This window comes from Mus caroli, chromosome 2 (assembly GCF_900094665.2).
Source record: "Mus caroli chromosome 2, CAROLI_EIJ_v1.1, whole genome shotgun sequence".
Taxonomy (NCBI): Eukaryota; Metazoa; Chordata; class Mammalia; order Rodentia; family Muridae; genus Mus; species Mus caroli.
This window is the reverse complement of record NC_034571.1, coordinates 67,051,029-67,065,730: the sequence shown is the minus strand read 5'-3', so window position 1 is coordinate 67,065,730 and position 14,702 is coordinate 67,051,029. Positions and strand designations below refer to the sequence as shown.

Here is a 14,702-nt window from a genome sequence, read left to right as displayed (position 1 = left end):
AGAAGAAGAAGAAGAAGAAGAAGAAGAAGAAGAAGAAGAAGAAGAAAGAAGAAAGAAGAAAGAAGAAAAGAAGAAGAAAGAATTACAGCTACTCAGCTTGAAAGATGAACTTGAGGCCTATTAAAATATGGGCAACCAAACAAAAACAAGAAAGCAGAAATATGAATTTCTGTCATTGTAAGCAATCAGGGAAAGGGGGCTTGGCTTGTTTATCGCAAACTCATACGTAAGTCTTCTAGGTGGATGAGGAAAGCATTCTCCATGTTGTATTTCTCTAGAACTTACTATTTAATTACATGGTCATACACTGAAGCATTACAGAAGTCTACAATTTTCTGTAGTGTGTGTGTGTGTGTGTGTGTGTGTGAATGTATGCCACAACACATGTATGGAGGTTCAGAGGACAACTTGGAGGGGCCTTTCTACCATGACTCAAAATCAGGTTGTCAGCTTTGGTGGTAAGCACCTTTATTACCTGAGCCTTTTTTCCAGCCTCCAATAATATTCTTTGAGTAATAGAAATTACACTCATCTCATCTATATAGTTAAATGAGGAAGGTACAGTGAGAGAAAGGCAGGGTGAGTACTACATGCTACTATGTATCTGGGAGGCAAGAGGCTACAGAAACCGAGATCTAGGCAGGCAAGGCAGTGAACACCTGTAACCCCAGGAAGGAGCAGAAGGAGCAGGAGTTTAAGACCAACCTGGTTTTGAAAAGCAAAGCCAAGCAAACAAATATACTAAACATAGTAGCTGACTTACTACTTCTAGGAAACAACAAAATTAAATTATTTTCTGTCACAATATTATTTATTTCAGTATTCTGAAAATATTATGTAGCAATGTCAGTTATTAATATATTTAAGTGCTAATGTAGACACAGATGCATGAATACTTACACACTTGCTATGATAAAATATCCTGACAAAGACCACTTAGAGGAGAAAGGGTTTATTTTAGCTCATAGTCCCAGGTTACAGTCCACTACGGAGGAGCAGATCCTTTAGAGAACAACATGTGCTCTTAGCTGCTGAGCCCTCTCTACAGCCCCCACCCCCTACAAAGTGAAATAAAAACAAATCCTTTTTTTTTCTAAAAGGTTCTTCAAGGTGAGGTTTCTCTGTGTAGCCCTGGCTGTCCTGGAACTCACTCTGTAGACCAGGCTGGGATTCACCTGTCTGCCTCCCAGAGTCCTGGGATTAAAGGCATGTGCCACCACTGCCCAGCAAAATTAAAATTGCTTACCGAAGTGTATCCTTGAAAATGGTTAGACAATGAGCCATGTCCAGCAATGTGAATTCTGTTTATCCTGCGGACTAAGAAGGCCTGGAGCGGGACTGGGAAACTGGACACTGGAAACTCACCCTTGGACAGCTCGATTGGGAGTTCAAGTTGACTGCCTCAACTCAAGGCAGTTCCTGCCGGATGTTTGAAAGCCCTCAATTTGACACCCCAGTGTTGGAAAACCCCAAATTTCCAAGGGGACTGAATAAGAGTGGCTTTAGCTTTGTGGCCTTTGTTCCTTGTTCGTTCCCTCCAATATCTTTCTGCACCTTGATACTGTTTGAAGAGAAAAGCCTGTCCCTAAAACCTGCCGATTCTCTGCCCATTACCCCCATCCCTACTGTCTCCCTTCAAGTCCCCAAGCCTGACTCAGGCAGTACCTACCTGGTGTCTTTGGTTTCCTCTTTCCCCATTTCTTCTATAGGCTTCTCTTTATTTACCGAATCTGCAGCTAAAGCTTCCAGATTCTGACATTGATGCTCCAACACCCTGGGTTTCCATCACCCGGCACCCTCGTTCTCTTGAGCCTTTCTGTCCAATAAAGCCCCTGATCCTAATGAGCCTCCACCTTCCCAGCATGCTCAGCTGGACTTAACCTGGCACCCAGTCTTCCTCTCCAGGTGGAGCCTAGTCACCCTCCGAGGCTTTCTTGTTCCTAAGGTGAGCTCATCGGCTTATATAAAACTTAAAGCCCTCTCCCAGGGTTCTACCACCTGGACAGCATAGCAAGCCCCCGTCTCAAAAAGCAGAGGGGCATCTATGACTAAAATTGCCTGGGCATGAAAAAACTACTACTGTCTTCCTCTTTTCATTCCCCACATTATTTGCAGGGTTTTTTTCAATAGTTCCTCTGCTAGATTACATGGCTCCTTTAAGGATAAGGTGTCACAACGAACTATTCCAGTTAATTATTTTAAAGGAAAACCATATCACTTAAATTGATGTCAAAAATTATGCAGATCACTTGGGAGGTATAGCTCAGAAGAGCACATGGAAGACCCTGGGTTCAACCAATTACCTGCCCCGATGTCAAACAAACCAATTAATGTGAACTCTAGCATTTAAGCTCACTTTCATACACAACAGGGTTGCATTAGTTTGGGTTCCTTTTTTTTTTAAGATTTATTTATTTATTATATGTAAGTGCATTGTAGCTGCCTTCAGACATCCCAGAAGGGGAACTCAGATCTCATTACGGATGGTTGTGAGCCACCATGTGGTTGCTGAGATTTGAACTCAGGACCTTCAGAAGAGCAGTCAAGTGCTCTTAACCGCTGAGCTATCTCTTCAGTCCTAGTTTGGATTCTTAAGATCCTAAGATTTGATCTCTTAACAACTGACTTCTTTTGAATCCAGGTACCAAGTAAGCAACTTTCAGCTTGGTCCTTCCTAAGTGTGGAGCAGAGAACCATGGCTTCCCATCAAAGTATGGTATAAACAGGATACTGGCATATTTTCTTCCTATAAAGTACCAGGCTAGACATACCTTAGGTGTGTGGCTTACAGTGCCATACGGTTGCATACTTGAGTGTTTATTGATGTAAGTACACCACACGTACACCTGGTGCCCAAGTTCAAGAGGGTGTTGTATCTGGTTATAGATGGTTGTGAACTAAACCAATGGGTGCTGGATCTTCCCAAGTGCAGTAAGTACTCTTAATTACTGAGCCATCTCTCCAGCCTGGTTACACTTTAAAAAGGAAACAAAAAAAAACTCCTTTACAAATGTAAAAAGGTATATGCAGTTGGATGTAAGAAGCAGACTGTAGTTAGCCAGTCCTGGTGAGAAATTTAGTTCTAAGAGTAACAGGGGGTCCATATGGCTCAGCAACTAGGAGTCCTTGCTGATCTCCCAGGACTGAGTTCAATTCCCAGTACCCACATCTGGTGGTTCACAACTGCCTATAACTTGAGATCCACAGGCCCTAACACTCTCTTCTGGCCTCCTGAGGGCACCTGCACATACATGTGAATAACTACAGCCATGCACATATACATGAAAATAATATCGTTTTAAAAAACGGAATTTTTGAGGGTTTCTTCAAGCTTGCAATCCTCCTGCTTCAGTATGGTGGTTCTGTGATTCCATGTTACATCTGGCTCTAAAAAGTTGTTGTTTTGTGTCTTCTAGTTTGGTCTTGAAGCCTCAGAGCATGGCACACATTCAGTAATAAGTATTTGAAAAGTAGATTAAAGTGTTCAAGTACTGCAAACAATAAAGGAGAAATAACATAAAACTTCCCCGGGTTCATGTTGTACAGTCAGTCAACGTGGTTGTCTTGTCCACTTTGAGATTCCAGCTAAGAGTCATATCAACAAATGAGACCCTTTATAAAAGAGCTGGCTGTGGGCCTCAGAAACTTAATCCAAAGCAAGTTTTAGAAGACGCAGAAATGCCCTTTCAAAGCACAGGGGGGAAAGTAACATTGAAACTTTTTTTAAAAACAAAAATAAACACCCAAGTTAGAACAAAATGTTTTATTATTAAAATAAAAACCTTTGTATAAAAGCATTACAGAGCAAAAAGCTGTATTTACACTGAACGATTCAAGATCCAACTGAGCACCACAGACAGAGTACAGAGTAGGCACAGCTGACAGGCTACACAGGTGAGGGACTCAGTCACTTAGTCACCAGTACTGAATGACCCACCTGTAGGGAAAGGGGCGGGAGGGTGACTTCAGGCACCCGCCCATAAACTACACTGGTAGAGAGGTTCAAAGCTACCCATCTCTAAAAGGTCACTTCCCATCATTCCAAAAGTGTTTCAAACCTAAATATATAGAAACCCTGGACACAACCCCCAGGGTTACCTCTTTAGGAAACTGCCAGGATCTAAAGTGACATTAAGGTTAAGTTCTGGAAGCAGAACACCAAGGTTTCAGATCAACCCGCTGCAGAGCTATCATCTTTATTTTTCCCAGAACGCCTTTTCTACAGCAATTTTAGTAATTATGGTACCAAGTTCCCACAAACCTTTGGGTGACTAGGTAAGCCAGATGACAGCAGCAACGGTGTCAGCTGTGACAAGACATACACTGAGCACAGCACCCCAGAGATGTATTCCTCCAGAAGAAAGCCATCCAATGTGGCCATACTCCAGTTTACAACAACTACCTAATTCTTCCTCATGGTTTCCGGCCCTTTGTGCCTTGGCCCTTTCCATTTAAAACATCAGCCAATATAATCACTAGACACTAAACTATGTGCGTTGATTCTGTGTAAACAAGTTAAGGGGCTCTTTGCGATTCATCACAACCGTTGCTTCACAATACTACTGTACCCCAAAGTGCTTGGGTATGTCCTGATCACACAAATTCTCAAGCTGCCAGTTAAAGATAGCTCAGAATCTAAGTGGTGGCAAAAGACCAGGGAGGCTACAAGGTGGGGCCGGGGCAAGCTCTGAGACACTACATATAGCTGAAATGTAAGGAGCAGAATGCCTTTCATGATGCTTCAGAAACAAGTGTGAGCTATGAGATCAACGCGACCAAGTTCTAAGGCAGACTGATGGCCGAGATTCTTACTCGGGTTCCCATCAACACAACGTCGAGAACAAGCGAGCCTTCAGAGGCTGAAGGCGAGCAGATAATCTTCAGGCTCTACGCTTGCATTTCAAATTCCTGCTTCAGACTGTGAAAGACAAAGGGGAAGACGTCAAAACGGTTTTCAACCATGAATTCTCTTTGGAAAGTCAAATTCTTTCTTTTGAAAAATGTCCTTATGGACCCCTAACATATATCGTCAGTGCACATCTTAGACACACACACACTGAATTTTACATACACTGCCTACCCTGAGAAAGACGCATTTCCACTAACATTTCCCTGCTCAGACTTCTATCGTCTTTTATCAAGGCACATAAATGAACTGAAGACTCAGATGTGAAAGAGAAAGAAAAAGGCCATTACCTTTTCAAGTAAGCATGGACATTCCCGAAGCCGTGATACTTTGCTAGGTACACCAGGACTCCGGTGGCACAGCGCCCATCACGCTGGCGGCAGAAGCTGCAGTTGCAAATTCCTCGACAAGGCGGGCAGTGCCAGTTCTGAAGAGTTGTGGGAAAGCACCCTGAGGCTAGGCTTCATGCGCCATCCACTCGTTTGTTTAAGGTTTTTAGTCATTAAAGAACTTAGTATTAATCTATTTAACCCGTGATTTAAATAAAATAAATCATAAAGTAGGAGTTTTGGGTCTAGTATGAGAGCATTTGCCTAGCATATGTAAGGCTCTTGGCCTTGGTTTGAACCCTAGCAAGACACACACACACACACACACACAGACCCCATAAAATCGGTTCAAGAAAGTTACACAACCATCACCGAGGAAAAAGGAATCAGCTCCTCTGGGCAGCAGCCCTGTGCTCTCTGCACAGTTATTTCATTATTTCATGCAGCATCACACTGTGGTCTCCTGACACCAAGAGCTCAAGCCCCTCCCCAAATATTGCAGCCACGTACCGGATCCAGCAGAGCATCCTTGACCTCCTCGCCATAGCGGTTTCGAAGGCAGGGACCACAGAATTGGCCCCGGATGCCCCAGCAGTCTGGGTTTCGGCAGTTGGTTTTGGTGTCAGTGGTTTTCTGGCGACACTGATGACATGTAGAACCCTAAAAGGAGGACCAGATGAAGGAAGGAGCAAACGCTGCCCTTTGTAGAGGGAAACAGAGAGCACCCACACTGGTCAAAAAGGCCTTTGAAGGTCATCTGACGCCTACGTGTGTAAGGATGAGAAGCAGCCCAAGCAAGGCCCCCATTCCATCGGGGGTGCAACAGCGTCGTCAAAACTATCACTCAGTGCTCAGTGCCAGAATACCTGCCCAACCCACTCAAGACCCTGAGTTTGATTTTCAGCGTGGGAAAAAGAAAATCCCATCCAAATCCATTTTTCATCTTTGGCTCTCTACTACAGTCTCAGCAAATATCAATAAGTTCACCCTAACAATACTCAGTAAATTCCAGTTGAATGAATCAACTTCTAAATTAAAACAAAAAAATGTATATAACCCTACTGTAGACCTCCTATACAGATAATTCGATCCCAGACATGCTGTAAAACTCTTTCTTTTTTATGAAAAAGAAATGTAAGAATGCCCAGACCATAACGCCCTGCAGCACCCTCAGGAAAGATACTATCTGCCCTCTGCAGGGTGTTTCGGTTTCTAGATGTAACCTCAAGGCACTCACCAGAGAGCGGTTATAAATCTTCTCTCTCGAGTTGCTGCAGATGTTCCTAATCTCTTCCTCTGTGACGTCTTCTACGGGTCGGATTATATGCGGAAGGGTCATGGATCCAGGCCTCCGACTTCTGGGCACATCATCGTCCTGAAGAAGAATCATGAACCGAGTTCCTCTCCGGCTCTCTGCATCCCCAAATCTCAAGATGCTTCATTTAGAGTTTGACAGGAAAGTCAATCTGGGAAATCTTTCTTGCTTATGGAGAGAGGGGGCGGGCCCTACGTTTACTGTAAGAATAACTAGCCAAAAGTATAAACATAATTCCTACAATATTGAGTCTGACTCTTGCCCACTAACAAAACTAAGTGTGTGTGTGTGTAGCACTGATGACTTAGGAATGGTCTGAGACTGTGTTGGTGACGCCAAGCTTCCTGGAGATGGACAACACCCTTCAGTGAGGACTCACGTTCATGTAGCTGTCCATGGACTTCCTCTGTCTCACCAGCATGTACTTATCCTCTTCCTCCTCCTCTTCCTCCACCTCTTCCTTGGTGGGCAGGGCACCCAAGGAGCCCAGGATCCGGGACCTTGACCTGGTAAGAGGTCGAGTTCTCCGTTCCGGGTTCCTTCTGGCAGCCACACCTGGGAATGTGCGTCGTCTAGGCGACTTTGACTGGCAAATGAAACACACAAGATAGATCCACTTACTCTGTAACAGAGAGAACCAGCACTCTGAAGAGCCTGCATCATCCCCTAAGTAGTTTTAGTATAAGAAGAGGCCCCCGTTTTTCCCATTTTCTTTGCCTTTTTCGTTATGTGTACAAAACAAACCCCAATGCCATATAGCCACTGAAAATTTTATTTATTCTTCTATTTAATTTTTCTACCATTTACTCTTCTACTCCAGATACTGAATATGTTAACACCTAAGCTCCTGACCCAAAAACCTTTCCTGTAACATCTCTACACTCCTGGAACACTTATGCTATCTACATATAAGCAAAGAATGTCCATTTCTTCTCCCCATTTCTCGCTGGCTTCCAGCCTGCCTTCCAAGGGAGAAGCAAGGAACGCTGGCTTTGCTTTTCTGCTATGGACAGCACAACAAACCACCCATCCCCAGTCACACCAGCTTTGACCCTTGGGATAAAATCAAATAATTATTAAGATTATTAAGTCATTATTAAGATATGACTTGACAAAGAGATTGTATATACTTCCTTTTCCCTCAATCTCTTCTTAAAAATACCTACTTTGTATCTAGCATGTGGGGGGCAAAATGTGCTACTTGAGGGAACAGAAATAAGTCATCTATTTTGTTGGCTGCTAATGGGGAGCAGAGAGCTGATCAGGAGCATGGCCGTAGGAGAGCAGAGCTAATGTGTCCAAAATGCAGAGAGCAGCGAGAGCTTCAAGGACACATTTCCAGCCCCGTCCCCATATAAAAACAAGATTGTAAAGTCTCACTCAGAGATCTGCTCTGGCCTTGGTCACAACAGGATAGAAAGAAGCACTTACATCTTTGGTTCTGTGGCCTGGGAGGGAATGTCTTCCAGAGAACAAGCCAGGGAAGCTTTCTAATTCTGACATGAGTTTTGCAAGCTAAAAAGGGGAAGACAGTAAACAGAAATTAGAACTGGTGACAACGGGCAATTTGTAGAAAGAAGGCTAGCCTACCCCTCAACTTTCTGCTTAATAAGTTGACATAGTCAAGTTTCTCATTTCCCTACTAGGCTTATTCTAACTCTTTACAGGGTGTAAAGAGCGGATGGGGACTGGAGGGCTGGCGCAGCTGTAAAAGGCACTTGTTGCCCTTGCAGAGGACCCGGGTTCAGTGCCCAGCAGCCACATGAGATCTCCCAACCACCCCGAACCCCAGTTCCAGGGGATGCAAAACGCCCTCTTATGGCCTCCAAGAGCAGCTGCACAGTCTCACCCTCTACTCCACGTAAATAAGTATAAATCTTTGAAACAAACACATCGTCAAATCTCACAGCTTACAAACAGTTCTTAGGAGAGAGAAGAAAGGAACTGCTTAGAAGAAAGCGAGGAAGGGTTTGGATCCATTCAAATACCCACCATTGCTTTGTTCTGCTTTATATTTAAGGCCCTCTTCTCCAGAAAGTTCATGCCATCTTCTTCTTCAGAGTCAGAGGGGGAATCGTTCACAGAGCTCTCAGAGGGCTTTGGGGGCGCTGCTTTTTTGCTGGCCGCCCTCCGGGTATTTCGTGCTGGAAACTTCATTGCTACCCTAAGAGGCCTAGAGTGCCGGCACTGACTTCGGGTCCTGCAGCCTTCCCTGTTGAACTGCAGTCTCTAGTTAACCAGAGAGAAGGCGTTATTAAAATCTGCCGAGTGGCAGACAAGTGGCACCACAAAATCCTTTTGGAGTAAAGGACATGAGCAAAATCAGTCTTAACCAGTCAGCAAGGATGGTGGGTAAAAAAATCAAGTCTTGCAAATGAATACTCTGTTACTGGTGTAAGACAGTGTCTGAGCCACCCTTACTGTCCTGAGACCTACATGTCTAAATGATTTTTTAATAAATTCCTGCCCCCTTCTCATTTCCTTAAAAATAATCCCTATTTTCAAAAAACCCTCTAGGGATAACTCAGTTCATGCATAAACATGGTTTAAATGCCTATGACGGTATGAAATAATAGCCTAAATTATCAACTTCCAGTTCAGTTTTAACTGCGATTAAAATACACATAATATTGCCAATCTCTCCCGCCCCAGCCCCTGGCAAACACCACCTTTCTGTCTTTGAACCTGACTAGTCTAGGTACCACTCAAATTAACATTTTGGAAGTCAAGACCTAGTGAGACATCACTTCATACCAACTCGTATAGCCAAATCTGTAAGCTTGCTCAAAAACTAAACAGTTTCTATGTATCCCAGCCATCTACTCTTAGGTATAGACGCAAGAATATATGTCCACATAAAAGCTTTGTACATGTATGTTCAGGAAAGCTGCTCTCATTTTTACATGTATGTACGTGTGAGTGTACACATGGAGGCCTGAGCTTAAGATCAGGAGGCATCCTTAACATTACTAATTGAGACAGGGTCTCTCAATCAAACTCCGAGCTCACTGATGTATCTCATCTTACTAGTCAGCTTGCTCTAGGGATCCTAGCTCTGCCTTCTGAGAAGCTGCAATTACAGACTTCATACCAACTCGTATAGCCAAATCTGTAAGCTTGCTCAAAAACTAAACAGTTTCTATGTATCCCAGCCATCTACTCTTAGGTATAGACACAAGAATATATGTCCACATAAAAGCTTTGTACATGTATGTTCAGGAAAGCTGCTCTCATTTTTACATGTATGTACATGAATTGCGTCCCCTAGGCATTTACATAGGTTTCTTGAGTTCTTGTACTTGCAGGGCAAGCTGAACCATCTCCCTAGCACCTCCAAAACAGAGTGGGGCGAGGACTTAGTTCAATGGAAGAATCTATGTTTAGCATATCTAAGACCCTGGGTTTGATCCCTAGCACGAATAAGTAAGGATCTTACGGGTAGCTCTTAGTACTTCATGTACATTTTGTATTCATAGATGGAGATCATAAATCAAAACTTTTATGGATTCTTAGCTCTTTCAATCAACAGGCATTTGATTCAGCACAAGTAATACCTACAAAGAGCTAAGAGCCTGCCTAGAGTAGTCAAGCCACAAACAATGGGTCACACCCAGACCTGTAGACTGGCCCCAGCTCACAAATGCAAATCAACACCAATTTGGACCAAAGTCTCTTATTAGAGAAAATATGCGTAGGTATAGATGGTAATAAAATAGTTCTAGAGCCAAGTGCTGTCACAGCAGAGCCAGTCAAGTGGTGGCCTGTAGGGAATGTGGTCAGGGACAACAACATAAATAACATGCGGGTGATTTGTAACAAGTGCACTTCTTTGGGAGAAAGTCTATAGAAAGCATGCTATGCTCAGGGAGTAGGGAGTAAGGCGCAGGCACAGGCACAGCAGGTGACAGAGCTGAGGGAAGGGCAGCACACCCAGGGAAAGCAGACACAGAAGCAAGAAGGGCCCTACCTGCTATGAGCTACACTGTCCTAAGAGATTCTTAGACACAGGAACAACTAGAACCATGGGACCCGGCTCTTTCAGCTCCATGCTAGCACTGGGTTGGGCACCTACACGTGTAAGCGCCAAAGGTAGCTTACATAGGACATAGTGCTTCCTGTGATCAGGTCAGCTCTGTAGCTAATGGTAATTTGGAGGCTAGCCAACTTTACTTAGCACTTTCCCAAAACCTAAAAAAATGTTTAAGATCTACAAGCAGGACATTAGTATAAGAATGGCTTTAAGACATGAAGAAAATATTTATAATCAGGTCATCAAAATCTCCTAGATGGATGGAGAGTTATCAGCTCAAAAAGCCAATGTCTCCTGCCTCTCGGTGTACCTCCCTGCTTGATACTGGTGGAATTCTCACACTCACCATTCCATCTTGTATCTCACTCTATGAAAAACCGCAAAATGATTCCTCATCAGAGTCGGCATGAAAAATGCTGGCCAATTCCTTAGTGGCATCTGGCCTTGGTTTCTGTAAAAATCCACAGTGACTTAATACATCCTGCACCTCACCTTTCGAAAAGCTGCAGAAAGATTCATTCTCAGAGTCCTCATTACAAAAAAGAAAGAAAGAAAAAAACACCAAAAACATGAGCCCAGTTCTTCACTGATATCTGACCTGAATTTAGGTTTCTGTAAAATAAATAAATAAATGTGCATGTGGATTTTTTTTCCGTTTTCAAGAACCAATTTTCCATAAACTGTGCAGAGAGCAAATCACATTTACAAGTGCACTCACTACAGGAGAATGGCTTTTGTTACAAAGAAAAATGGTTCAGAGGTTTACAAATGATTTCTGAGTTGTTATAGCAAGTCATCAGTCGCGTTAGGTGAGGCGACACTTCAAAAGGACACAATAAGCAGCTAATCTGCCTTCAACAATTACCACCTAGAACCACAGCAAAGAGTGAGGCGAAATGACAGCGCATGGTGCAGTTTCCTAACGGCTGTATAGAAATGCAGGCGAAAAAGCAAGCGGTTTTTAAATCGTGCACAAAGTGTTTGGGGGCATTTGGAGCACGGCAGACTCGATCCTGTTTATTCTCAGGCAGCACTTACTGTGTTTGCAAAATTATCAGAAGCAAAGCTGTCACAACTGTCATCGGAGGAGGACGGCGTCTCCATGGAAATCAACTTCATATACCTGACATTCTTTAAGTTCTTTACTTTGAGAGCCTTTTGCTGCGGAGAGAAATGGCAACACCATTGGACAGGGTGCTTCTGGCCAGACAGGACTACTCAACACATCAGCCCTCAGTCTGGGAAGTTTACACAGCAGAGCAGACAGACGGACAGAAACTTTTTCAGACCTTACAGAGAAAAATGATTGGCAATTGCCACCAAAAAAAATAAATAAAAAATTTAAAAAATGTAATCAACTTGGGTCAAATTCTAAGGAAGGATCTCTTCTGGAGGTCATTTTAATGGCACTTATCAACTTAGCCGAATATCTGCAGTTACTTCTCCCACCTTAAACTCCGAAGCATTTAGCATTACAGAACTCCACAGAGCTTAACGCCAGCTCCTAAAACCCAGCCTCATTTTTTCTCATTGAACTGTACTTCTAAAAGGAGATTTCAAAAGTACAAAATGGAGGAGCAATTTTTCTCCCTCAGCCAAAAATCAAGCTAATGAGGTCTTTTTATGTAAGCCTTGGGCTCTGCACTGTGATGTTAATTTCCTAAACTACAAAAATTGGGCAGGTCCTGTGTTTTAAGATGGCAGTCACCCAAATGGGCGCCGCTCGCTCCAAGGAGAGGGGTATGGAGGCTTTGCAGTCTTTACAAATCAAGGGTTATCAGCCCGAAAATACATAGTACAAGAAGCCAAGTCAGAGGTCAACTAACACTCCTAGGCCAGGTTGAAGACTGGATTCCATAGGAACTCTCTGACCATGGGCTCCATACAGCTTTCTCGTGGCCCCCAAAAGACTTGGGAATTTTAAGACCTGTGGTAGAAGTCAGCGGTAAGCATTTCTAGCAAATAAAGGTCAAGTTAATCAGAATTATGAAAAAGCTCCATTCATTTTAGCTTACAGCCCTGCACTGTCCACTAGAAAATGTAACCAGGACAGCCTATTTGGCCAGTTCTTTTTGACCCAAGTTGGGCCAGCCCCACCAGAGTGCCCAAGGGTGTTCACAGGGAACAGAAAATGCCTAGATGTTGGGAAAGACTTCCTTCCGCACCTAACACATTACATTTCAGTCTCTGGATACAATAAAATGATTTCCAAGATGTTGGTGATCCAGCCTCCACATCATGTTCCTAAGTAGACACCAATCAACCATTTGTGTATGCTTCTGATATCCTAATGGTAGCAATGTGTGGTATTCGAGAGAGCTACCAAATATTGTATTTACAATAGATGTTCGAGGCGGTGGGTGGAGTGTTAGGAGTTAAAAGGGATTCAAGTCTGCCCAGGTTTCTGGTAGAGGAAGTCCAAGGCACCAAGGTGCAACACAATGCAAAGAACTAAGAAATCCCCAAAACAGCTCCTTAAATGACTTTAATTCTCTACACTCTACTAATCAACTTAACTCCATGTCAGCCTCAGGGGAGGCAGTCAATCAAAAGCCATCAGGAAAAGAGGCTAATCTTTAACAAGCCAGGACAGGCCAACAGTCAGTCGTTCACCAGGCAAGTATGTCTTCGACGGAAAAGACACAAAAAATGAGAGCCAAAGGTCGTGCCTGGGGTGAACTTTTTTGGCAGAGGTAACTCTTTATTCTATTTATGGTGAGTGTTCTTTGACGGCAGATTTGGTACTGATGTTCGCTTAATTCTTTGCATCGACGTTACCATCACTTAAATAAGTAAGAAAACTGAAGTGCGGAGAGGTGAAGTCGATTCCTCCAGTCAGGTGCCCAAATATGCACCAAGGCGAGCCAAACTCCAAAGCCCATTTCCCCACGCGCGGAGATCCGCTATGAGACCACGACTCCGTCTACCCACTCAGACCTCGCCACAAGGGCCCCCGAACCCGGTATTTATTTGAAGCACGTCACTGTCTTCCTTTCCGCCCATCCCCCCACTCTTCAACCCACTCCAGGGCAGGACATAAGTTCTGGCTTCCGTTGGAGCAAAAAGAGTAACGTTCCAGCAGCTCGCAGCTGCAAGCCGGGTAGAAAAGGGTGGGACGGGTGGGGAGTTGGGGGACGCAGGGAAGCTCACTAAACGGTTGCGGCACACGACTTGCATCGCTGGACCCCAAAATTGCGCCTGACCACAGCCTAGGACTAAAACAATACCTCCCCCCACGTGCACAATCCAAGTTCTCAAGAAATGCTCACAAGGCCATCTACGCTAAACCCGCAGATCCAGAGTGGTTAGAAGGGGACGCAGAGCAAAAGAGGATCGATCCCAGGGCCACTAGTGCACGCATAGGTAACAACGCACCCGCCGCCAGCGGGTCGTGCAGGGTGAGGTCCCAGAAGGTGGGAGGCTGGGATACGACCGCCAGACACGATGGCCAGCAGCGAGTCCCAGGCCTCCGCGCGCACGTGGAGCACGAGCGCCCGTGCCGCAGGTTCCCGGAGCGCTGGCAACTCCGTGCGCGCCGGTGGGCGCGTCACCTTGGCCTTGAGTTATCCTAGGTGCAAAGATTATAAGAAAATCGATCTGTGATTTCCCCCAACCTGGCGACAATCAGGAGCGCGTGGGACAAGTGAGCGGAGCTAACCCGCGGAGTCGGAGGGAAGTGGTCCGGACCCGCCCGTGTCTAGCACCCACCAACCCCGCCCCGGTGCACCCGGCCGGGCCTCACCCGCGCGCGGCGAGCCTTCATGCTGGCGGCGGGCACCCAAGGCACTCGGAACGGGGACAGTTCGTCGGAACACACCAGCACTCAGAGCCCGAACAACCCGAGCTCCGGGACAGAGGCGGGGCGCGCACTCCGCCGCCGGAGGGGCGGGGCCACCGGCTTTCCCGCGCCGGGACGCAGGTCCTGCCAGCTAAGATGACCTCTCCAGCAGTACCCGAAGCGTCCCAGCTCTGGAAAAAAATAGAAGCGGTTCTAGTGGTTATAATAACCTTGAGTATCCTCGGAAACTGCTGAATGTTCTATGAAACAGTGGCATTGTGGGAACTTGGTGCCACTGGCTTTTTATGAAGCTGCGCGGTCCTGGGAAGTGGCGCGAAAGTGGC

General features: G+C 45.0%; 1 protein-coding gene across 1 annotated transcript; it reads right to left on the bottom strand.

The window, feature by feature from the left end:
• Nucleotides 1-3,748: 3,748 nt before the first annotated feature.
• Cdca7 (cell division cycle associated 7) lies at nt 3,749-14,427 on the bottom strand. The gene is made up of 9 exons (XM_021155682.1): nt 14,323-14,427; nt 11,619-11,741; nt 8,543-8,779; nt 7,982-8,065; nt 6,930-7,136; nt 6,473-6,610; nt 5,746-5,895; nt 5,197-5,333; nt 3,749-4,918 (listed from the first exon to the last, which is right to left on the bottom strand). Exons 1-9 carry the CDS (start codon nt 14,341-14,343, stop codon nt 4,888-4,890), a joined length of 1,128 nt encoding a protein of 375 aa, XP_021011341.1. The 5' UTR covers nt 14,344-14,427; the 3' UTR covers nt 3,749-4,887.
• Nucleotides 14,428-14,702: the final 275 nt, after the last annotated feature.